The sequence below is a fragment of the Cyprinus carpio genome, chromosome B18 (genome assembly GCF_018340385.1).
Source record: "Cyprinus carpio isolate SPL01 chromosome B18, ASM1834038v1, whole genome shotgun sequence".
Classification (NCBI taxonomy): Eukaryota; Metazoa; Chordata; class Actinopteri; order Cypriniformes; family Cyprinidae; genus Cyprinus; species Cyprinus carpio.
Genome location: NC_056614.1, coordinates 14,876,613 through 14,902,325, shown reverse-complemented (window position 1 = coordinate 14,902,325; position 25,713 = coordinate 14,876,613). Strand labels below are relative to the sequence as shown.

At 35.9% G+C, this 25,713-nt stretch overlaps 2 protein-coding genes across 3 annotated transcripts; one reads left to right on the top strand and one right to left on the bottom strand.

The window, feature by feature from the left end:
- The first annotated feature begins 264 nt into the window (after nucleotides 1-264).
- fam174b (family with sequence similarity 174 member B) lies at nucleotides 265-5,365 on the top strand. The gene is made up of 3 exons (XM_019123072.2): nucleotides 265-900; nucleotides 1,822-1,953; nucleotides 2,852-5,365. The coding sequence occupies exons 1-3, from the start codon at nucleotides 635-637 to the stop codon at nucleotides 2,853-2,855; spliced, it is 402 nt and encodes a 133-aa protein (XP_018978617.1). The 5' UTR covers nucleotides 265-634; the 3' UTR covers nucleotides 2,856-5,365.
- Nucleotides 5,366-8,505: 3,140 nt separating this feature from the next.
- On the bottom strand, nucleotides 8,506-22,798 carry LOC109110033 (alpha-2,8-sialyltransferase 8B-like). Of its 2 annotated transcripts, XM_042743973.1 has the most exons (7): nucleotides 22,594-22,798; nucleotides 22,070-22,468; nucleotides 15,590-15,646; nucleotides 15,123-15,278; nucleotides 14,739-14,996; nucleotides 12,105-12,398; nucleotides 8,506-9,923 (listed from the first exon to the last, which is right to left on the bottom strand). In XM_042743973.1, exons 2-7 carry the CDS (start codon nucleotides 22,165-22,167, stop codon nucleotides 9,638-9,640), a joined length of 1,149 nt encoding a protein of 382 aa, XP_042599907.1. In that variant the 5' UTR covers nucleotides 22,168-22,468; nucleotides 22,594-22,798; the 3' UTR covers nucleotides 8,506-9,637. The 2 variants fall into 2 exon arrangements, with proteins under 2 accessions (XP_042599907.1, XP_018978620.1); XM_019123075.2 differs by having other exon boundaries at nucleotides 22,070-22,798.
- Between the last annotated feature and the right edge of the window lie 2,915 nt (nucleotides 22,799-25,713).

The following is a 25,713-nucleotide window of genomic DNA, read 5'->3' as shown; positions in this document are numbered from 1 at the left end:
TAATTCAAAAATAAACTTTACCCCTATTAGATAGATAGATAGATAGATAGATAGATAGATAGATAGATAGATAGATAGATAGATAGATAGATAGATAGATAGATAGATAGATATGTTTGCAATATTTAGCCTATATAATTTGTAATAAATTGATGACACATATACAGATTCAAATTTATTATTAAATTATTCAAATCTGTCTGATAGGCTACTCTCGAGGAACAATGCAATACTTAAACACCACAACTATCAACATGCGCCATTCTTCTTGTGCCAAACGCTGATGCGCATTGGTTCCTCGTCGGTTTGGACCCTCCCTGAGCTCTTCCGGGTGTGGATAACCCACATTTCCTTCTGCCGACACGCATTCCCAAGAAAACATCCTGGAAAACGGACCGAGCTGCGTTTGAGTGCAAACCATCGAATGAAACCGAGCGCTCGAAGTGGAGGACAGATAGTGCGCGAGATACAGGACATGTTTGGCGACCGACTGGGGGAACCGTGCTATATTTGAGATGTCAGAGCATCATTTCCCAGCACCATTCGTCAGCCAGCTGTTGTTCACGTTTTGAGTTACAGAACGCCGACATTCTCTGTACTGACATTAAGCAAGCAGTTTAAATAGAGAAACAATATGTGGCTATATACTTTGGCTATTGCTCTTGTTGTCATTGCGCATGAGGTGAACGGAGAGCCACATACGCGTCCATCCTCAGCGACGCCGCTCAATTCAACATTACCCCCTCAAGAAGAAAATTCATCACATAATGAAACAGATTCAGCGGTTGGATCGCGTATTTCTACTATTTTAAGGGATCTTCCTACCATCAAAGGCATTTCGATTTCCATCTGCGTATTAACAGTCTTGCTAATCACGTGCCTTGTCATAAAAATATTCAGGTAACATATATCTGTCCTATATTTAAATGGTTTATTATTTTGCTGGTCTGAGTGCTTGTGCAGATATTCAGTCAGAAAATGTCACCTTGCTCATAATTGAAAATGCTGTAATTTTTCGAGTCAGTGGTAAATGGCTCTGTTGTTTTGTGTCACTGTTCTTCTGATAGGCCTATCATATGCATAATTCGTTTATTTCGGAACATTCTAGAGATTCTCTGTTAACGTCGTTGACGTTATCCCTGATTTTAATCCTCTAACGGCTTTGGAAGCAGATGGTTCGCCTGTAGGAACCCGAGAACCGATTCAGAACCTTATATATATATTTTGACGTTCGGTTTTGTTAACAGATGCGAACGAAACTAAAATACTCTGACAGTGTTTCCAGCACTGTGTACAGCAAAAATATAAAGAGCACGAACAGTCCGGTGTCTGAACAAACGAATAGTGACTCTTATGAGCCGGTTCTTTTTAGTGATTCAAAACACTGTGTACTTAAAACGAGACTCGACGACTGATTTGTTAGTAGGACATGTAATTGAATACATTATGAGTTTTGTTGAAGTGGTGTTTTATAAAAATAAATGAATGACATGATAAAATATATAAGCAGGATCATTTATTGGATTGCATTTGTTATATCTAGAAAGTCTGAAAAGTCTGTCACCATAAACACAGCCTTTTAAAGAATTGTATTATTTATGATTTGTTAGATTAGTTCTAAAATGATCGAATTTGGCAACAGACTGTGAAGGGAAGTGAGTGACCGTTTCTTTTTTCAAAATTACTAAAATGATCATTAATAGCTAAGGAACTGAAATCAGATTTTCCCATCACTACTTGCCTAAAAGGAAAACTCTTGTACACTATTGAACATACAGGTCATAACTTTACTCACCTGTTCTCTCTATCCCTGGCTTGAAGATCGGCAAAGAAGATCAGAAAAACACGAAAGTATGACATCATCACAACTCCTGCCGAGCGTGTAGAGATGGCACCTTTAAATGAAGACAATGACGAAGAAGACGACTCGACTTTGTTCGATGTCAAGTACAGGTGAGTACTTTACCACAACATTTGCTTACAACATTGCATAAGATCTTGTGTATGAACTTTTGTCTTCTTTTGCTCATGTTTGTTTATAGGGGCGTTCCAATGCTTTTTTAAAATAGAAATTTTAAAAACAAGTTGAAGGGAGGGGGACTAATGCCTAAACTAGTGGCATTTGGGTCTGAATCATATTTGATTTGTTTTCAAGTCTGCCTGTTAAATACCTTCAATCTTCACAGGGAAACAAGATTCGGTTTCTTCCCAGATGTTCGGCAATAAATGTAGTCTGTGCAGTGCAGCTACATCTTTTTCTGTAGGTAACACAGCATTTTAAATATGTTTCAGTAAACAGAGTAGCAACGTAGTGGGACAAGGAATGTCTAAGGACTTTAATCTCATTAGAATAAAGTATTAGCTAATGGAAAATGCCTCCCTAATCACTTAATGCATATTTGAACATTTTGCTGAGGAAGTGTGTTTATGTGCTACCTTTCTGCATGAAATGTTTGGTTTTTATACAGACTTAAGTTGTAAATGTTTTAAAATGTTAATGCTTCCCATTTTTGTGTTGCTGGGCAATATCTGACAAGGTACATTATTATATTCTAAAAAGAGCTTGTTTATTGACTATATGAATGTTCTTGGCGTGTGACCTCACAAGTCACAATGGAAATAGTTGTGTTATTTGGAGGGCTAGTGAGCGTCAAGACTTGACTTCTCCCTTCCGTCCAATTGTTCTTTGACTGAGAAACTGCTTCCGTTTAGCTGGGCATGGCTCCCTGTTTATCAGCTTTTATTGGCAATGTAGCTGTTTGATATTGAGCCAAACCAGTTTGACAACTAGAAACCTGATATTTTTGTTAGTTTATTAACCCTCTCATTTAAATTCTTTGCTTTTTCATAGGTGAATTACATTCTGCGCTCTGAGTCAGTGCTGAAGATCTCTTTTTAACCCCCCCTGGATACCTCTGTGTGAACACATCTATACAGGAATTGTGCTCGGCTTGAATCTTCAGTGGAAGCAATGTTTTGTTTGTTTATGTATTAATATGTTTTGACATTCCAAACCAGCATGAAATCTGATGTTTTATGAAAGCTTTTCTGTAGAAAGCACATAAAGTTAATCAAAAAGTGATAAAAAAATAAAAAAATAATAATTTAACTTTTCTTTGCTCCAAAGAAGGGAGACACTTAAAGTTAATCCTTCACAAATGAATTATTGCTTTATTTATTGCACAACTTTTTATGTTTTGCCCAAAAAAACATTCCAGATGTTTGGTAGAAAGTCAGTAATTCAATAATATATTCAACATTGCCCTTGAATGTATCAGGCAGCTTGAACATTTCTGTTACAGTATATCACACTGAAGCTATTTTAAGCAATATTTTTGAAATGTAATCAATATAATTCCAGACAATTATTGAAATTATTGATTTAACATGGAGCTTACTTTAAGTGATCTAGCTGTGCTTGAATCAGCTCAAAGTTTCAAATGAAAAGAATATAGATATATTTGTGATGGACAGAGATTTTTTTTTCCCTGAATCTGACTATTGACTGAAACTGTCTTTATTATATACTTGTGTCTGTATATACTGTATGCAAAATATTCCTCTGAAATAGTTTATTTTTTAGACAGAAAAAAACATATTTTGATTTAATAAGAGTAATATGTTTCAAACCTCCCTATATTTTGAGAATTATTAATCGACTAACCACTAATTGTGCATATTTACTGTATAAGGGTTGAATGTATGTGTAAGAGAGGATGTGTGTGGAGGAGGGATAATATTGTTGCCGTATTGCTGCTCTCTGACGTTGGGGGTTGTTTTTTATTGTGTCGCATATGCACACCTCCTTTTTTAATTTAGTGGGTTTTACAGTGGAAAACTGCAGTGCCACACATCATGAAGGGTTTAAACGCATATATAGCTATCGTATCAGATATATTCAATTATATTTCCCAGGTTTAGAGCAGCATTGAAAGAACATCTTAAAGCTACAGCGATATATTGATAATATATTGTATTATATGACTTTTCCTTAACACTTTTTGGTGCTCCTACTAGATTTTAATGTGAAGGAATTATGTTCAGCATCTAAGGGCCAATAAGAATGTTTGTTGAATTATAAATTGTTTATGATGTAGACGTTATTGTCTGACTAGAAACTGAAGTATGTGATTCTCTCTCCTTCTGTTCTGCTCTAAATGTTTCCAACTTCATACAAATCTGAATGGAGAGGAATGGGAAGTTACAAGTATTAAATGCGAGCGATTGCCGATGGCTGTAAAACTGCCCTGTTAAGATGAAGTGTTATTTCTGCACTGTCTTGTCTAAGGGGTTTTTTTTCTATCTTTGGCATTCTGCGATAATTGAACATGTCTTAAAATACATGCTTTAACTTTTTCCTGGTTTTGTATGACATGCCTGCTAGTCTAAACACTGGACAAAAAAAAAAAAAAAATGTTTTTCTTTCCAAAGAAAACTTGTCTATGTCTGTGTTAATTGTAGAATATTGTTTCTGAAGAGTACCAAATCATAAATGTACTTTTTTGGGGGGGGGTTCTTGATTAATAAAAATACTTTCTAAATGAAATAAATACAAATCTTAATGCATTAGAATTATTCAAACAAGGTTTGTCGAATGCGTTGTTTGAAACCTGGTTTGAGCTTGAATGTAAGTTGGCAGATCTGCCACAAACGTGTTAATCAATAACTTGCAACCGCTCAAGAACTGAATAACAAATTTTTCATTTGTCTGGCTTCCCAAGCTTTAGCTGCACAGGATATTTTGGCTAACTAAAAAAAAAAAAAAAAAAAAAAAAATTGACAAATAGATGCAAAAGACAAGTTTCAAAATTGGTGGTACTTTATTGGTGTACACTCAGAAAAAGGTATAAAAATGACATTGAGGTGGTAATCTGTCAAAAGGTAATAATATGTATTTTTAAAGTACTAATATGTATAATTTGGATGTTGATAAGGAAAAAAGATGCCACAGTGACAGCTTTGTAGCTTTTTTTTTTTAAGTGTGCACCTAGAATATATTAATGTTAATAGCCCTCTTAGGGTTATTATTTTGAGTTATAACTTAGAATCATGTTTTGTGTGTGTGTGTGTGTGGAGAGAGTTTTACTGAGAGACTATGTTTCACTTAATCACATAAATGCATGCCACTTCATTACTTGCAGAAGGCAGACACATTTTGTTCCACACGACACAATTCTGGCTTTAAAAATGCATTTGAAGCTTTATGTGGAATTTTGGTGTTAAACGAGCCTTCCATCCTTTGTGGCTGTTCCCCTCTAAAAAAAAGTTGTGAAGCACCACATAGAATATTGTAAATTCTCTTTTCGCCTGACATGAAAGGCTTTTTAAAAAGTATTTTCCTGTGATAAAAGTCTTTTAAAACAAACTTTGGCTGAGCTGAGTCATTCTATGGCTACAGATACTCCTCACACGTTGGTCACCCACAAGCCTTTAAAACACGCCACATTTCCAGAAATTTGCCTGACAAGACATCACGCTACATACTTCTCCGAAAATATAGGCTAAAATGCTGTTAAGTGGCTCACAGATCATAAATGATTTTGCTTTTCCCAGACTGGATCCATTTTGTGGCATCTCCAGTTCCTGTTTCTCTTGTTATTTAAACTTTATAAGACTTTATTAAAGGAATAGTTCACCTACACTCTTATAAATAAAGGTGCTTAAAAGGTTCTTCACAGCGATGCCATAGAAATTCAGTCAAAGGTTCTCTCTTTCTTACCTTTGTATAATCTGAAGAACCTTCTTTCCCCACAAATAACTTTTTGTGAAACAGAAAGGTTCTTCAGATGTTAAAGGTTCTTTATGGAACCATTTAGACCAAAAAGATTCTTCTATGGCATCGTGAAGCACCTTTATTTTTAAGTGTACAAATAAAAAATTGCTGCAAATAAGGCCACCTAAGCCTTATTGTAGATAATGATGTTCTCTGGATCCTCTGCAGTGAATGGGTGCCATCAAAATAAGAGTTCCAACAGCTGATTAATACATTAGAATAATCCACACGACTTCAGTTCATCAATTAACATCTTGTAAAAAGAAAAGCTGTGTATATAAAAAACAAATCCATCATTAAGGTGTTATCACTTTTAAGCCATTGCCTGTGGCCAAAATACCGATTGCTTGTGGATTATTGTGATGCTTTTATCCACTGTTTGGACTCTTAATCTAACGGCACCCATTCACTGCAGAGGAAACATTGGTGAGCAAGTGATGTGATGCTAAATTTCTCGAAATCTGTTCTGATGAAGAAACAAACTCGCCTACATCTTGAATGCAAGCAAATTTTTCATTTTTTTGGGCGAACTATTCCTTTTAAGTATAAAAGCATGACTTTTGTAAGTTGGCTTAGCTCAGAGATCCAGCATCCAACTTAAAATATGCATTTAGATCTAAAGACTTTTTCTTTAGAAGTCTGATACAGTTTTACCATACAATGAAGACAAAGAAGCTCTCATCTCCCCAAACATCTGGGCTATTTTGGGTGTTAATAGGGTCCCTAACCACACAGGTCATTCAGTAAAAAGAGAAACAAAAGGATCCCCCTTTCTCCTCAAACACCAGACACTGTGGTAATCATTAACACATCCTGAAAGTAGGAAACGTGGACATCTCTCCCGAACGTCCTCCAAGCTGTGACCTGCAGTCAGTTGCGGCGTAATTAAGTTTAGTCATATTGGTTACAGACCGTTTCTATTTTTTTCAAAACACAGGGGTGCTTTTACGGATAAATGCGTTCATTATGTCGGATGGCCTGCTGACGTCTGCAGTGAGACAATTATCTATTTTTAACTTAACTGGAGACATAATAAGAGCAACATGTAGTGCAGCGAATGCTCCATGTCAAAAACACGACAGATCACATGGTTCAAAACACATGAGAAGCTCCTCGCTGGGCTGGTGTTTATGCAGAAAAATATTCCAAACATTCACTAATTTTGATTAACTGCTTCCAGAAAACCTCTAGCAAACAACTTCTAGGAAAACATCCTTTTATAACACAAAAAAAAAAATAAAAAAAAATTTCCCCCACATATATTAAAATTTTTGTGTGTGTGTCCAAAAAAAAAAAAACAACCAAAAAAAAAAAATTAAAATTCTGTCTATTTTCAAGAAGTTAAACGCTAAATTAATTTATGTCTAGAGTCATGACATGTGATATAACCATTAAATAAAAAAGTAATATTGTTGCTTGATTACATGTTCACATCAAAATTTAAAGAAATTAAAATATTTTATAAAGGTAAAAAAGTATTGCGAACAGATATCATGGGTTTTTACATTACATTTTACTTTTTTGGGGAGTCGCATCACATTTTACAACCTCAAATAAACTTGCATTGTTGTAAAAATATCAAATTAATTTGTCTCATTCCAAATGAAAATTAATCTGATACTTGTTGACCTTGATACAGTCATAAGGGTCTGCAGGGGTTCTTTCTGTGATATAATTTTTGCTTGTTTTTCTTTTCTCTCTCTTCTGCTTGTTTCTGGATGTGTCACACCACATTACTTTTTATCAATTTGAAGCTTTAAAAATATTAATAAGTAATGAAGAGATTTTGAAGAAATTTTGTGAAGTATATTTTCTAATAATTTTTTTTCTGCATTGCTCTGACATTTTTACTTTATGGCCCCCAAAAATATCAATTTCAAAGTCAATGTACACTACTGTGCCATTTTTTTTTTTCTGTGAAAAATAATAATAATAATAATAATAAATAATAATAAAAATATCAAATACATGAATTTGACCAAAAGTGAGAGTAAAAACTTTTACATTTTTGCAAAAATATAAATTTCTTAGACTTTGCTGTTCTTTTGAGCTTTTTATGAAAAAATAAATTTGAAAAATTAGCATAATTTTAGCATATATTAATCTAGAACAATTAAAACTATTATTTTACAATATTACGTTTACTGTATCTTTTTATTTAAATGCAGCATTGGTAAGTATAAGAGACTTTCAGAAACATTTTTCAAAGTCTTATTGACTTTTAAACTATGTTTAGTCTGTATGAAAATGTTTATAAATGGAGATTGTTATTAAATAAAGGCTATAGTGTTGTAATGTGTTTTTAGCGTTTTTAAACACCAGTTAATCATTTTTAATAATTTTGTTAAACTATAAAAATATATGTAACAACTAGTTCCCAAGCAATTTCTTGATGCCCAAATAATAATCTTAGTTGAGGTAACATATAAAACACATGGTTACATTTTAATTGCTGTAGTTTTCTAAAAGTTTGACCAGTTAAAACATTTTAGCTGAATGGACTATAAAACTAGCTCAGTAATGGTTGAGCCAACTAAAAACTAACAATTCAGATAACATTTTGAAACCAGAAATTGACTGAATGTAAAATTTCTGTGAAACTAGTTACTAAACAAGTTGAAACAGCTTGATTATATATATATATATATATATATATATATATATATATATATTTTTTTTTTTTTCAGTGTATGCATGAATAAACTGGAAGAAATAATAATAATAAAAAACGTGTTATGTCATAGACCCTTTTATCACACTGGGCAGATGAGTACAGCAGTATATTCTTTACTTATAAGTTATCACAAATACATTCACTTAAACATGTAATATGTGTCACATACAAAAGAAATCCAAAACTCCCCCCAAAAAACCCTTAGATACAGAAACACCGCTACTATGTGGCTTTAACAAATTCCAAAGTTTACACACTGAACATCCCTTCACGGTCCACCATCCTTGAGTACACACGAGTGTGTGAACAGCTGGGTGTGTACTGGATTTGGCTACAGTATCTCAGCGTGGGGCTGCACACGCTCTGATAGCTGCCTCACTGTGCAAACATGTTCAGCTACACCAGAGTGTGTGGACAGTTGCAGTTCCCATGTCCCACAAGTATTACTGCACATTAATGCAAAAGTTTCAACGCCTGCTAAAAGTCACAACACTACTCACTTTGTCTTTCTAAGGCAACTTTATCAAGTGTCACATGATGCAGCATAACATCATCTCCTACTTGAGGCACTAAATTATCGTCCAAAATATCATCTAGAAGAACGCATGTAGCAACGTAGTGATAAAACCCCTTAAAACCATTTAAAATGTTAATTCTAAGTCTAAATTGTATCATGTTAAATGTAAAAACTGACAATAGTCCTACATTCAGTCAGGCTGTCTGTGGGCTCAACAGACATATAGACCGTAAAGGCAACAAATAAATGACATTCTTAATTTAGACTTTCTTTTTTTATACACAAATTGTCCAAAAAAAGCTAAGAATAAAGACAAAAAGAGCCTCTCATTTTATCCTCCCATATGCTTCCACCTTGTGGCCGAATATGGCATAAAATCTGAACAAATAAGACAACATGTTAAAACATGTAAAAAAAAAAAAAAAAAAAACGGGATAAGAACAAATAAAACAAAGGCAATGGACTTTTTTTTTTTTTATCAAATAGCCTTAATTACAAATTAAAAACCTTCTTAAGGTTGAACACTTTAAAAGAAAATTTTAAAAAATTCCCCCGTTCATATTGCATTCTCACATTTGGTCAGAAATTTACCTGAAGTATGCAGGTAAACTATTTTTCCACAGCATCTCTTAGGTCCAGTGTATGCAAAACATTTGGAATGAGGCTGCAAAGCTCATGTTGGAAGTTTACACGGTCCCGTGTGCAGCCGCAGCGCCCCCTGTCTGTGAAGAGCACTTAAAGTTCGAAATTCCAAAGGCATTGTGTGTGGACTGGCACTGGATGTGTAGTGGTAAGTAAGCATGTCGTAGTAGTGGTACTTGACCGGTTTGCCATCAGGATCATGAGCGAAAGGCCAGAAGCCGTACAAGTGGATCTCATCACAAAAGCGTGTGGCCATGGTGTACATCAGGAGTCCCGTAGTGGGTCTTTTGATCTGGACATGATTGGTCAACCAGTATCTAAAAGAAAATCAATGATAACAAACATAAGACCGAGTGCATGCTTTCTTACAATTATTATGAGGCTATGCTGTTTTATATTTGTAGATCAATTATATTGAAGGGATAGTTCACCCAAGAATGAAAACTGTCATTAATTACTCACCCTCATGTCGTTTGAAACACGTAAGATCATTCATCTTTGGAACACAAATTAAGATATTTTTAAAGAAATCTAAGAGCTATCTAACCCTGCATAGACAGCAACACAACTGACACGTTCAAGGCCCAGAAAAGTAGTAAGGACATCGTTAAAATAGTCCTTGTGAAATCACCGGTTCAACAATTTTATGAAGCTACGAGAATACTTTTTCTTTGCCAAAATAAAAAACAAAACAAAAAAAATTCAAAAATTCTTCTCTTCCATGTCAGTCTTCGTGCGTTCAGAAGAGTACCATGATTTTTGTTTTCTTTGTGCACAAAAAGTATCCTCTTAGCTTCATAAAATGAGTTGAACCACTGATGTCACATGGACATCCTTACCACCTTTCTGGGCCTTGAACAGGTTCCAAAAATGAACGAAGTCTTACGGATTTGGAACCACATGAGTGTGAGAAATTAATGACCAAATTTTCATTTTTGGGTGAACTATCCCTTTAATAAAATCTTTAGAAAGATTTAAATTTTAGCAGCCATTAGTCCAGTCTTCAGTGTCACATGGCACCTCAGAAATCATATTAATATGCTTATTTGGGGCTCTAAACACCTTTATTCCTATTATTTATATTGAACATTTTTGCTGCTTAAGAGTTTTGTGGAACCAGAAATTGTATTTATTTATTTATTTATTTTTTAATGAAAGTTCAAAAGAACATTAACTTTAAATTAAAAACTTTTGTAACATTATAAACGTCTTCTTTGTCATTTTATCAACTGAATGTGTCTTTACTGAATAAAGATAGTGATTCCTCTGAAAAGAAAAAAAAAAGGGAAAACTCTGCTCCCGAATTTAGGCTAAATCCCCTGTTTAAAATATTCTCATGCTAAACTCGCCCACATCCAAACCTGATGGCTGTGCCACTCTTCCACGTTTAAAAGGAAAAGATCAGACAATTGAACAATGTCCATTAAGATGCACTGAACCCTCTCCAGTCCACTCACCCCTGAATAACCCTCACAATGGGGCTCTCTCTGTGTATCTGTGAGGTGTCATTCATTCAGAACAGTTGAGGAAAAAGGGGCGCTTGGAGGAAAGGAGTTTCAGATAACAAAGAGCATCCCATATCTTAGAGCTTTACCTCTGGTCTTTGTACTTTAGGGTGGAGTACAGAATTCTGCTTTCTGATTCATTTGTGATTTAAAACTAAATTCTAAAAATTATAATTCATAATATTTTAACCTGTAATTTATTCCTGTAATGGCAGAGCTAAATTACCAGCAAACATTACTCCAGCTGTCAGTGTCACATGATCTTTGATTTGCTCAAGACAGATTTCTCATGATTATCAATGTTGAAAACAAGTGTGCAGCTCAATATTTTTGTGGAAACTGTTAAATCTCTCTCTCTCTCTATAGAGATTTCACATTTAATACTGTTTCTTTGTAACCGTTTGTGAAATTAACTAGCAATTTCTGAGGTTCTGAAAATGTTTTTTAATTTTTTTCATTTCCAAATGAGTGTATGCAGATTATATCATTTTTAAATGAGTACTACTGCAACATATATTTTCCCCAATACACCATTCACTGAACAGCTGTCTCTTGCCTGACCTTTATTCTGGCCCCAGCAACCCATGTTACACAGATGGATCGAAGAAAAAACATCCTCGGCTAGGTGCATTGTAAGGATGGTGGGCTCCAGCCACTCTGCTCCAAGGGAGGGCTGAATAGCAGACTTAAAATATGCAGAGGTCAATGAAAGAGGCAAAGGTTGCGCGCTATTTAAAGACAGCCGACTACAATTGAGCCCAGAGGGGCTTGAATTCATTGAGCGAACTTACAAAGACCTTTTGAAAAAAAAATACAGATATATAAATGCTGGTGTGCACTTGCGCCTCGGTCCACTTACAGGAACAGCCCCACACTGTGGTCACAGAGAAGGATGTGAATGTATTGATGCTTGAACTATAAATAGCGAGAGGCTTGATACACCTGCTTCAGCGAGCATGAGTGTTGAGTAGGCTTAAATGCACAGACACGTACCCTCTGACAGCATGGAGCAGACGCAGGGAGGGGAAGGCGGTGCGGACGTTCACGGTATGCAGAAGAATTAGGCGGATGGCCCACTCCACTCGCTCCTCTCCTCCTTTAGCCATGAAGGCAGGGATCCACAGCACACTCCCGCTGAGGCTCTGCAGCCTGTGGACGAAGCGCTGTACCCACTCCTCACTGTTCAGGTCCTGAAAAGCACGCTGCACCACAGAAGGGTTCATAGTCACCAGACTGGTGCGCAGGCCCACATCAGTCGCATACTCCTCCACTGGAGCCAGGTTACACCTTGGAAACACATATATTCATATGGTTAAGTCTTAATATTAGTGCTGTCAAACGATTAATCGTATCCGAAATAAAACTTTTTGTTTACATAATATATGTGGGTGTACTGTGTATATTTATGATGTATATGTTTACATTTTAAATATATTTATATACAATATGAGTTATATGAATATAAATATATACATGTAAATATTTACGAAATGTATATTGTATGTGTGTGTATTTATATATACACAAATGTACACAATACACACAACAAAAACTTTTATTTTGGATGCAATTAATCGCAATTAATCATTTGACAGCACTACTTAATATAATCTCAAGTTAGTTCCTTTACATATTGTATATGTAAATGCTTATGCCTGTGTGTATTCACATGGTGACGTATGATCAAGCCTTAATGTTCTAGTAACAAGCTATCAACAATAAATATATCTGAAGTTTATTTCACTCTGCATGTCTGCTTCAAAGAGACTACATTACACCCATAACATACTCTACACAAATGTGTCAATGCAGATCCTTCAAATAAGTGTTGCATTTTCAGTGTTGCCAAAAAGGGTGTGATAGCACTGATGAAACGGTCTTCTTTTACTGTTATTTTTCTATAGAGTGCAACAGCTGGGTTCTGGAAGTAAAAATACCTTTCATTTTACCGGTCCATAGAGGGCTTTTTCAAATAAGTAAAAAAAAATAATAATAATAATTCTTTAGTACTTAAGATAATCTTAAGATCATCTAAGTGTATTCAACCATGCTATTTTGGGACACCATGAATATGAACTAAAATAAGCTTTTAACATACTATGTATTTCAAAAAAAAAATATATATAGCCACCATTTGTAGTATACTTGAGTGTACTAGTGTATGAAAGATGGGTTCAAATGAAAAACTGAAAAGCCCTGCTGGACCACTGAGCATCAAGTCAGAGTGACATATAAACAGCTAAAAAGCAAGAACGAGTAAATGACCTTCACTCCAGACTTGCTTCATTTTAAAGCAAGTAATTTATCTTTGTATAAACTACAACATTAATTCTACAGTAGACTTTATCTTCTCACATGCAGAATACTCCTACAGACTAAGCAAGTGCCTTTTAAAGCTCATCCCATCATTTAACTTCAAAAAATCCATAAAGACACACAGAGGTGACTTTAAAGCAAATACTGAGCGCAGTGTTGGCATTATCATCTTGCCACAATACCTGGAAAACCTTTCAACACTGGCACCTTGCCGACTGCCAAGGCTTAGCTGTCACGGTCACACTCCCACACAGTCTTGTCCTTGCCCAGCAGAAAAGCCATGCCAAACACACAGGAGGGATTTAAGTTCCTCCATTACTTAATCTTCGAGGCTCTATATGTCCCTTGACTGGGGCTGAATGACATTAATGTCCTAAGAGCACAGCTGGGCTGATGAAGACTCATTGATTGGGAATCTCACAGTATTACACAAGTATATTACATGAAGCACACTGCTGTAAAGGTTTTTTTAAGCAAACAGCTTTCGGCTGTAGGCAAAGCACTTTACAGGCAAGTGAACTGTAGTCACTTTTAGAAGACAGACTAATTATGTTTCCAGGGCTGTGGCTTAGTATGACTTATACAAATGTCATATTGGCTCAGCTGGTCACTAATTGCAGTATGTATCACCCTTCAGTTCTGAAAGCCTTCCGACAGTATGAGTCAAGCCTGGATGTAGTACTGACAGCTATTTCAAAAGTGCATTGTGTCGCATACAGATCGTAATGTTTTTGAAATCCAACCAATTCCTTTAAAGCAAGTTTCAAGTTGAATGTAGAGAATGTGAATCTATGGCTGCAAAGATTCAAACAGCACAGAAAATGTATTAATTAACTTCAAAATTAATGAACATCAGCCTTGCCGCTCTGAGGTATTAATACTACTCATGTTGAAACCTCCGAATCTGAGATTTTTTCTGCCTGTTATTCATAAAAACAAGTTTCCACCTCAGAGTAAAAAAAATAAAAAAGGTAATTGTGATAAAAAAGTCACTGTGAGATATAAAGTCACAGTTACAAGAAATAAAGACCAATTTATGAGAAATAGTGGCAATTGCATGACATATTTTTTACACTGAGGCACAAACACAGTTATCACTTAAATAAATCTGGTATTAAAGACCAAAAAAAGGAAGGTTCAAATGATTTACTTTATAGAGTATTTTATATATAGTTTAGTTATAATTCTAGTTTTAGGACATTATTCTTTACAGCTAGTTTAGGTGGATTTATTGTTTGATTCAGGATAAGGTTACATCAGCAGCACAAACTGCTGAATGGTACGACACAAAACAGAAGAAAAGTTGTTTACCTAATGACAAAGTCATGTGAATCAATCTCTCTGCCGCAGCTGCTATTCAGTAGTATCCCAGAGTTCCCTACGATGGCACATTGTTTGTAATGCTGGTTTTTCATGGGAGACACAGTCGGCAAAAGGTTGTACAGGTTCTCAGAGATGTTTGTGGTGCTCTGGCGGTCAAATATATAATGAATTACATCCCCAGGTTTAAAGGTGCTCTTAAGAATTGAGATGTCCCTCTCAGCATCCAGGAACCTCAAAATGTTTTTCCTGGAAGGAGAATGAAAAACAACAACACACTTTATGAATGCTAAGGGATTCAAAAACAAAGTATTAACAGGGAACTACATTCTTTAGAAATGTCATACTGTACATTTGAATAAATTCAAGCCGTACCTGATGAGGTTAGACAAGGTTCTGTTAAAAGTCCATTCTGGTGAGGATGAATTGCTGGTTTTGCTCTTTATGCCTGGCAGTGGAATTGGAGAAGAAGAGACTTTGCTCTTTCGATACGTGACTAGTGAAGTAGGAACAGCATTCAGGACTGAATTTCTGATGGAGGAAAAAGACCATGTTTACGTGCATGTCTGCCAAACATCACTGTTAGACACAGCTACAAATAACATCTGTCACCTCAAAAAATATTGGCAGCTATGTTTAATGAATTCTTGAAACCCTGATTAATCAGTTATATGAAAAAAAAAGATTTTGAGTAAGTTTAAATAATTATAAATAATTAACATGCAAATAAACTGAAAATAGAATACATTTAAAATGTCTTGCTTTAGGTCTTTAACACTGAGAAACAGACTTGAATATGTGGATGTAAGCATCAATGGCATATAACAAATCAGATAACAAACCTGTTGGACTGAAGGACGAAGCTTTTTAAGTGAAACTTCTGTGAATCCTCAATGTTCCTAAGAGCAGAAGGCATAAAATATTCATCATCATTATCCAGCAATATGACCATTAATAATGCTCTCTGAGTAGATAATTGAGGTAAAGGCAATTAGACCCTGGACTGGAAAAATATATGAAATTGAATTATGATTATGTTTATTTAGGACTTAATATAAGCCACTACCACTTCTAAACTCTATAGAATATTTTGATGGTACAAACACAAGGTTATTGTTATTACGGATTAATCATTTCATAAAAATAAAGTGTGATTTTTTACTAAAGCCTAGAGGAATTCCCTTTAAAGGAATAGAATACTCACCCTCAGGGCATTCAAGATGTAGATGAGCTTGTTTCTTCATCAGAACAGATTTGGATAAATTTAGCATTGCATCACTTGCTCACCATGTATTGAATTAGTTAATTCTAAGCATGCATCTTTTCACATCACAAGATAACTGATGGACTGGTGTCTTGTGGATTTATGTGATGTTTTTATCAGCTGTTTTAACTCTTATTCTGACGGAACCCATTCACTGCAGAGGATCCACTGGTGAGAAAGTGATGTATTGCCAAATTTCTCCAAATCTGTTTTGATAAAGAAACCAATGCATCTACACCTTGGATGGCCTGTGGGTGAGTAAATTTAAATTTTTTGGGTGAACTATTACATTCAGACATAACGGCATGGATAATAGGTAACTGACATCATGCCGTTCACACCACCTCTTCCTGCAGGGTGCCCCCCTTCAAAGCAGTTAGGACAGAATAGCATTGTCTCCTTGAGCAAATCAGTCCTATTTTGTCTACCACTCACTGTAATGTTCTCCATGTCTCCCTCAAAGTCATGGCTACAAGCATTATTAAGCAGACAGAGCACAGATCTCTTAAAATTCTGGGGAGCAGCTTCAAATGCAGATTTAATAGTGCTGTTGCTTCAAAGCGCTTATAACTGCTCCGAGATATACCCCTTAGATCCTTTGTTTGATATGGAATTATATTCTAAATTGCAATAAATTATATATCTCACCAATAACTTAAGCAAAAATTAGATCATAAGCATCATCTAATGCCTTCTGACAGCTAGTAAATGAGGTGTGAAATTTCCAAATTGGGATTTTACAATTATATTTTGTCTCTGGGATATTTTGGGTTAGCAAATATGAGGGAGGAAATATTCCCTTTCCATGCTTAATGGATAAATAGTAATCAGTGCAGCAGAAATTTGAAATACAATCTCACGGTATACAGAAACAACCCAAATACTTTGCATAAAATGTCAAATGTGGCAACTCTAGGCATGATCCATTTAAAAATTAAGCACTAGGCCTATATGCACATCTTGGCAGCATACACTTGTGTTTGAGTGTTGTTTTCTCGTGCAATTATTCTTGCAATTAATCCATCTACACACAAACATTCTTCTCGCTCGAGAGCTTTAAAGTGTATGTCCCGAGACAACTAGATTTTTCCAATTATGTAAGCCGGAGGATTTCTGCTACAGGGTTCAATTATAACTGAGGAAAGGCAAACTGTTCATTTTTGTCTCCAGGCTGTAGCTTTAAAGTCACAAATCAAACAGTAATCCCCTAGCTGCCACAAACCACAGATCAGACTGTCTTTTCACTTGCCATGAATGGGCACAAACAGAACACACTCAAGAGTAGAACACTGAACCACAAACCAGCAGCCATCAGTTATAGAGCAGCAGGGTCAGCTGCATTTATCTGTTGACTCTCATACAAGATTTCACACTCAGCAAAGTCTGAAGGACTTGTTTTGGAGACCTGCCAATCATTAATAGTTTGAGACTATATTAACACTCTAAGCGCCAAAGTCGCAAAATTGCGACAAGACGTCATACTTAATAAAATAGACTGTAGTTCCTAATATGGTGTAATATCTCATTTGTATTCCCTACCACTAGATGGCAGACATGTAGTACTTCGATTCTAGACCATCATTACGTCATGTTCCTATTCAAAGTGTTCGAGGAAAAAGCAGAGCAAGTGAGCTCTCGTGTCATTGATGCGGAAGCAGTTCAGTTCATAGCGTGCGAGTAAATGGTGAGATTTATGAGAGAAAATCGGCAAATGGCTAATACAAATTTGTACCGTGAGGATGTATTGCAAATGTTATTCGCTGATTCTGACTCTGAAGGGGAATATTTGCCTTTTGGAAATGACGATCGGTCATCTAATGGTCGCGCTTCTCCCGGTACATCTTTGCAGCGCAATGGTGCTTACACCGTACAAGGCGAGAGTGTTCACGAAGCACAAACAAATGATCATCTCGACCCTTTGCCCAACGGGGATGAGGGTGGCAGGGGTGAACGTGGTCATAGTGTCCATAGGAGAGCTGTTGCTGATCGCGAGCGCTCTAAAGGCCGCTGGCAGACAGTACAGGTGCAGTCAGTGAGTAGGTGCGCTCTGCGCTGTGCCATGCAATGAGAGGAACCATACTCTCAATAACTATAAACTGTGTCGCCTAGATACCTGATTGGTTAGATAGCTGGTCAACTGATAAAAAAAAATGGACATGCATTTTACCATGGCACAGTAATATAGTAATAATTTACTACTTTTCCGTTCTTTTTTCTTTTTTTTTTTCCTGATCATTTGGAATGAGAATAAAAAGACAAAAAACAAACAAACAAACAAAAAAAAAAACTTCAAACATCCATTCAATATCTATTATTTCCTGAATATTACTGATGAACTGATCAAAAAGTAGGCTACTGGTCACATGCGTTTTACTACTGTATAGTGTAGTAATATAGTAATAATTTAGTTCTTTTTTTTTTCCTGTTTTATTGTTGGATTCCTCTTTTCTGATCATTTGGAATGAGGATAAAAAGACACACACACAAAAAAAAACACATGCAAATAAGTTCAAACATCAATTCAATATCTAATATTTCCAGAATATTATGAAATTCGAGATGGCTGCCCCCGGTGACGTCATAATATGCAAATTAGATGAGTATATTTACACCCCACATAAACTTTCGGCCATGCCCAACATTTTTCTAATTCACAGTAGATTTCTATCTTTAAGCCCTTTCAAGCCACAAGCTTTTGAAATCTTGATGTAAAAATACAGCATTTTTTCCAAAAAACCCTGGCGCCTAAAGGGTTAACAATATTCAGCAAAATCAGTTCCAAAATATTATCACTCTGCTGGTAACTCTGAATGGATAAAAAATAACTTTAAAAGCTTTAAAATCTCACAATATCCCCTCCAGATTCTACAGAACTATCAATGACATCAAACTAACGCAATATCAAATGTGAGCTGTTCCCTCAAATTTAAAGGGTTGGTTCACCCAAAAATGAAAATTAGCCCATAAATTACTCACCTTCAGATCATCCTAGGTGTATATGACTTTCTTCTTTCAGACGAATCCAGTCGGAGTAATATTAAAAATTGTCTTTGATCTTTCAAGCTTTTTAATGGCACACAGTGGGTGTGGCATTGCATCAGTCCAAAAGAAGTGAAATTAAAAGTGCCCATCCTTAATAAAAAGTATCTCACACAGCTCTGGGGTTAAACAAAGTCCTCCTGTAGCAAATCGATGCATTTTTTAAGAAAAATAACCATATTTAAAATGGAATAATCACTTTATTCTAGCTTGCGGTCACTGTTGTACATGGAAGCAGCTCCGGGCAGATGATGCATGAGGTCGGCTTTGCGCCCCTCAGAAGTGAATAACACGGCAGTGCAGGGGAGAGATCAAAACAACGGTCATTAATTAGAAGTACAAAACGATTATTTGTAAAGAAGAATGTCGGAGGATTTCGATATAATCCAGGAGGAGACTGGTTTCCCTTTGCTAAAGTAAGGAAACTTTGCTTCTTTTGCTCCTGTTAAAGGGATACTCCACCCCAAAATGAAAATTGTTATTATTAATCACTTACCCCCATGTCGTTCCAAACCCGTAAAAGCTTTCTTCGTCTTCGGAACACAATATAAGATTTTCTGGATGAAAATCGGGAGGCTTGTGACTGTCTCATAGACTGCCAAGTAAAATACATTGTCAAGGTCCAGAAAAGTATAAAAAAAACATCATCAGAATAGTCCATATACCATCAGTGGTTCAACCGTAACGTTATGAAATGACGAGAATACTTTTTGTACACGAATAAAACAAAAATAATGACTTTATTCAACAATTTGTCTCCTCTGTGTCTCTCCACATCAACGTAGCACCATTTTGGAGAATATGAGCTGTACGCAGGAAGCTTACGCTCTTCTGTGTCAGCTGCGACACAAGGATGCACTGTTTTCTTTCAAATCAAAGCGTAAATATACATAGAAAACATTTCCTTGTTGCACTTGTACAGGTTTGGAACGACATGGGGGTAGGGCTGGGCGATATATCACATGTGATTGTCACGCGCATTTCATCAGTAAAGCCGGTTCCCTGAATGAACACAATATCGCGTTCATTATCGCAGAGGAATCGCCTTCGATAATGAACTCGATATTGCGTAGCTTGTCAGTGATCTACGGCTCTGTCTATTAAATGCTGCTCCATTTGAAAGCAGGTGATGGCGATTTAGCGGTAATCAGGGAACCGGCTTTACTGACTATATGTGCAAAAATGATTAATGACAAAATTTTCATTTTGGGGTTGAGTATCCCTTTAACAATCATTGGTTTTTATGAGACTCTCCAGCGCATGCTGACCTCACACGTCATTCTCCTGGAGCTGCTTCCATGTACAACTGTTGGTGCAAGCTACACTAACGTAATTACAACCTGTCCTCCAACTAATACGCTCGTATAGGTCGTTTGTCCAAATCCCTGAAATACGACCCATCAGAGCGTATACTACAATTGCGCCCCTATCGGCAAAAGGTCGTTTTCATATTAATGTTTTGTACTCTTTTATTTGCACTGTGATTTGCGTTTCATGTAGCTCAGTTGGTAGATTATTGCGTTATACCTTGATATGCAATCATGCTATCATGGGTTCGATCCCAGAGAACGGACGTGCACGTAAAATGTATATGCTCAAAAAATCATAATTTAGCATGATTTCTGTGAGGGTTAGGTTTAGGGGGTGGGGGTTAGGTGTGGACATTCGAACGAAAAAGCCACCTAGTAAAATATGTACGAATTACTGTGAGATCGGTGTAAAAAGTCCTCACATTGCATTTCAATAAGCGTGCGTTTTGATTGGTAATGACGTTATACGTCATTTCATGACGACAGACGCAACGCGAAACTGTCATTATTTTTACGCCCGCTAGAGGCCGCTTAACTTTAAAACGTAAATATAGGTCGTAATAAGGTGCTTGCACAAACGACCTATATGGTCATTTTTTGTTGGAGGACAGGCTTTGAATATAGATATTTTTCTTACAAAAATGCATCGATTCGCTACAGGAGGCCTTTGTTTACCCCCCGGAGCCATGTAAGACACTTTTTATTATGGATGGGCGGTTTTTATTTCACTTCTTTTGGACTGATGCACTGCAACACCTGCTGAGTGCCTTTAAACAGCTTGGAAGGTCAAAGACCATTTTTAATACAACTCCGACTGGATGCGTCTGAAAAAAGAAAGTCATATACACCTAGGATACCTTGAGGGTGAGTAATTTATGGGCTAATTTTCATTTTTGGGTGAATTTACCCTTTAATTAAGAATCCACAAACACAGGCTATGGCTTTGAAAACAATAGTCCTTGGGACAACACATTGTCTCCCTCTTTTGACGTAGACACAGTATTACCCTGTTTGATGAAAGACCAAACCAACCCCGCAGGAAGTGTTTAAGATGTAGTCTGTGTTTTAGAACATTGTAGCTGGTCTAAGCTGGTTATTTGCGGTTCCAGAATGGTTATTAGCTGGTCCAAGGTGGTCATTAAGTTGGTAAAGTGGTTAATCATCTTGGAACAGAAAAAAAAAAAATCAGCTCAGTAGGGTGGTCAGGCTGGGGTTTTGGAATATGGTAGCTTTTTAGACAACAACTGAAAAGCTTAGACCACCTAATAACCAGGTTGGACCAACTACAGACCAGTTATTTTCCAAAACACAGCTCCGATTTAGGATTGATTTTCCAATAATAAATAAATAAATAAATAAATAAAATAAATAAATAAATAAATAAATAAATAAAATAAATAATACACAAAATAATCAAGAAAATAAATTGCACAGCTCTTTGTCATTTTCATTATACACACACACACAGTAGTAGTGGTATAAATAAAGCCAATGTAATACGCAGCTCAGGCTAGTCCTAAATGGACTGTCCATTGTTTGGGCTTCTACAAAGTCTCTCTTGAGACAATCAAAGCACGGAGGACAATGTCCTAAACATAAACATCACATAAACATAAATAGAGTGCAACTGTGCATTGAAACAAAGACCAAACAAGATTGTCATTATATTCATTAGTATTGTTTATTATACGTAAATCGAATTTACTTACGCGATTTCTTCCTCCACTTCCGATATATCCGCTATAATCACAAATATAACCAGGGCTGTCCCGATTCCAAACATCAGTATTCGGAATTCAAAAGACATGACTTGACCGATATGTGCGGTTCTACAGATGCGTTGAACTATAAGCGCGATAGAAATCTGTTCTTCCTTACGCAGGGCAACGCATGTAATGTTCCTCCGTCTCCTCGACAAAGCCGGACCATTCTAACTGGCCGTGCAGATGAGCGAGCAGTTGTCTGCATTAAACATCACGTCCACCAGCTTCTTCCACCTTCACTAAAGTAGTGTAGAGATGAGGCAAACGTGGACGTCCTTTCTTCTTTTCTACTCCTGCCACTACTCCTCGGAGATCTGGTGGGTGGCAGTTCCCTTGAAACTTTGCCTGCAAGGTGCATAAACTCGCATATGAATCTTATGCGTTCAGTTTAGCCACGTAATTGATATACAGTGGCAGAAGGCGTGGATTTGAAATTGAATATGAAATATGATTCCCCCTCTCCATCTTACTCTCTTTGTTTCTATTTGACAAAGGCACAGACGTTTGGTTCTCTACAGTGAGGACTTTCCATTGACTTCTATTGTTTTTATATTGAGCTAATGTTTTTTTCTAACCTCTAATCCTAAATCCTTGTCCTAACCAGGTGCGACGCGTCAGGGTTACAGAAACAAGCCATTTGTCTGTCCACAATGAACCTGAAACAGCTGCACGACGCGACATAATCAATCACAAATCACAGCCAATCAGAACAGCTCCCTCCGTCTGCGCGCTTTCTCGTGCTGCGCAACCCGAACACCTTTTATTTTCACGATTTTCCTGCTGTTATTTAGGGCGACATGCTTTTCATAATTTTCTTTGTGAAACTTTAGGGATTTGTCATATGATTTCCAATATTTCAGTTTGTTTATTATTACAATACACTACTAAATTAAAATTATATTATAACAAATAATAGTTTGCAATTTGAGTTTAATTTGAGGATGAGAAATTTCTGATGCAGATTTCACAGCAGGTTACAGTTGATCACAATGATTTGCCACAAAAAAACAAAAAAAAAAAAAAACAGAAAGCTGCTTAGTTTGAAAGAAACGTCTGTGTGAGCCGTGCCTTATACATTACTATTAACTAATATATATATATATATATATATATATATATATATATATATATATATATATATATATTTTTTTTTTTTTTTTTTTTTTTGCCAGGAAATGTCACTGCAATTGTAAAAAAAAAAATTGACTGTACATTACAAGACTGTTTTGTACAGCAAAAATGACAGATTGCACATTAAAGTTAAAAATGTCTGCCCCAGCTCCTATGTTAAAAAAATTGTGGATGTTGCCATATATTCACAGTATATGGAAAAAAACTGTAAGTGCAGTATGTTAGCTATACTCTTGCTTATCGCCCTTGCAGTCACAGCTGGTTAGAAAACAAATTTAATTGCTGGAGGTCACAATGCCAATGTGCTAATGGGGTTTTGCCTATATTGTAGGGTCATTTGGTCATTTAAACCCCACTACACACACACACACACAGACAAAAGCACCTGCTGCTTCAGCCAACAGTCCTTTCATCTTTGATTCTGATCATCTCTGATTTAATTGAAAGGTAGTAAAACTTTAATTTGCTGGTTGTTTCAGTGATCTACAACCTTATACAGTTAGGCAGCATAATTATTTTTTAAGCTAAGATTGACTGGTTATCATGATCAATCACCAAGTGTTTCACAACACCAGATGTTATGAGAGGTATTAAAATTTGCTGTCTTTTTAAGAGTGCACCCAGCAGACATAACTGGAAATAAAGCTGACAAAATGTTACTTACGAAGAATGTGCATGACAGTTTTCACCGTCTTCCAGGCTCAGGAATATACCCAAACAGTCCTGGCATATCATTTCTAAACCTACAAATGAAGAAGATTCTCGCACTGTGAAAGATGTACTGTTTATATCACAGTTTCGTGTCAGGTCTAACACCCTCACTGCTTATCAAAATATGCTTGTGTAGGCAAATGTAAGTTTGTATTAGAAAATACTGATATAAAGTGTGACACTTTAGGATTTTTAGTCTATTTATTATATTTTTATGATTCAAATATCATAATACATTGCTGTCATACCATCATCGCATGCATATTTAGGATGAACCTAATACTGTTTTTAGAAATGGAAGAATATACACATAATGATAGCAGACTGAAAGTGTCTTATACCGTACATCCACCCTATTAACTGATTGTTAACGATCATTTATGAATTCCTGCATAAAGTTCATCTTGCCATTCAACTAAAGGTCTTTGCACAAATTCCCATCCAAAATTTTCGCATGTTAAAAAATAAATACGACCTTACGTTGTGTCAATCACATTTACACACTGCCTCCCAAACTTTCATCCATCCTAAAAAATTTTTTGGACCAGGTTCGATTTTCTGTAGCAAGCATTTTGATAGGAAAGGATGAATAAGAATAATAATAAATATATAAAATATATAAAAAATATATATACAAATAAACAATCTTCAAATATAATAATAACAGAATAAAAAAATAAAACGTATATGAAAATTTAGGATCGGAGTGTGCAAGGACCTTAGCTTGCTATTTTGTCAGTATAAGATCTGTAATTTTCTTTCTTTTTAAAGTTTTTAATATATTGGCAAATGAGCCCACAAAACATTGTTTTGTGTCCACAAACCAATAGTGAATTTCTAAAAGAAGCAGAAGCAATTCTGATACATTTGTGTGCTTCGTGCTGCCAGAGATGGCCTAGAAATGGTGGTGTCCGTGGAGAAAAGAGTAAGCAAAGGAAAAAGGGGGTCATCTTTCTGCCATATTTTTAATTTGTCCTCACAATTGCTTTATAGGGAGTCTGTATTCATGATGGGTTGTGAAAACCTTCTAAATAACATTTTGTTTCTGTGTGAGTGTTTAATAGGCCTACTATCTGTCAGTGAAAATTATATCTTAAAGGATCTTTATTATTGGCATCCCTACTGAAAAAAAAAAATAGAGGCCCTAACAGAATTTGTAATGGTTTTACTGGTTATAATGGGAATTGTAATGGTTTTAATAAAAACTGTAATGGTGCCTGTTGGTCTCTACTTGTAATTGGTTGCCTTCTATTGGTAGCTTGTTAAAACCACTAAATCCTAATGGACCATGTCCCAAAACTTCAGGAATCAATTTTTATTGGTTTAATAGTTAAAAGTTGATGGTTTGTAATGTTTATAATGGTTTTTGTATGGAAAACATTAGAATTCCTGTGAAGGTTTCTATTGTTTTTTTTGTTTTGTTATTTTTTCAGCAGGGATATGGTTCCACGAATAACCTTGTTGCTGCTTCCCATCATAACAGCTTAAAGTGTTAGTTCACCCAAAAATAAAAATTCTGTCATTAATTACTCACCCTCAAGTCGTTCCAAATCCGTAAGACCTTCGTTCATCTTTGGAACACAAATTAAGATATTTTTGATAAAATCTGAGAGCTCTCCCAGTAGACAGGAATGCAACTGCAATGTTCCCAGGTTGAGAAACCTAGCAAAGACATCGGTAAAATAGTCCATGTGACATCAGTGGTTCAACCATAATTTTATGAAGCTACGAGAATACTTTTTGTGCGC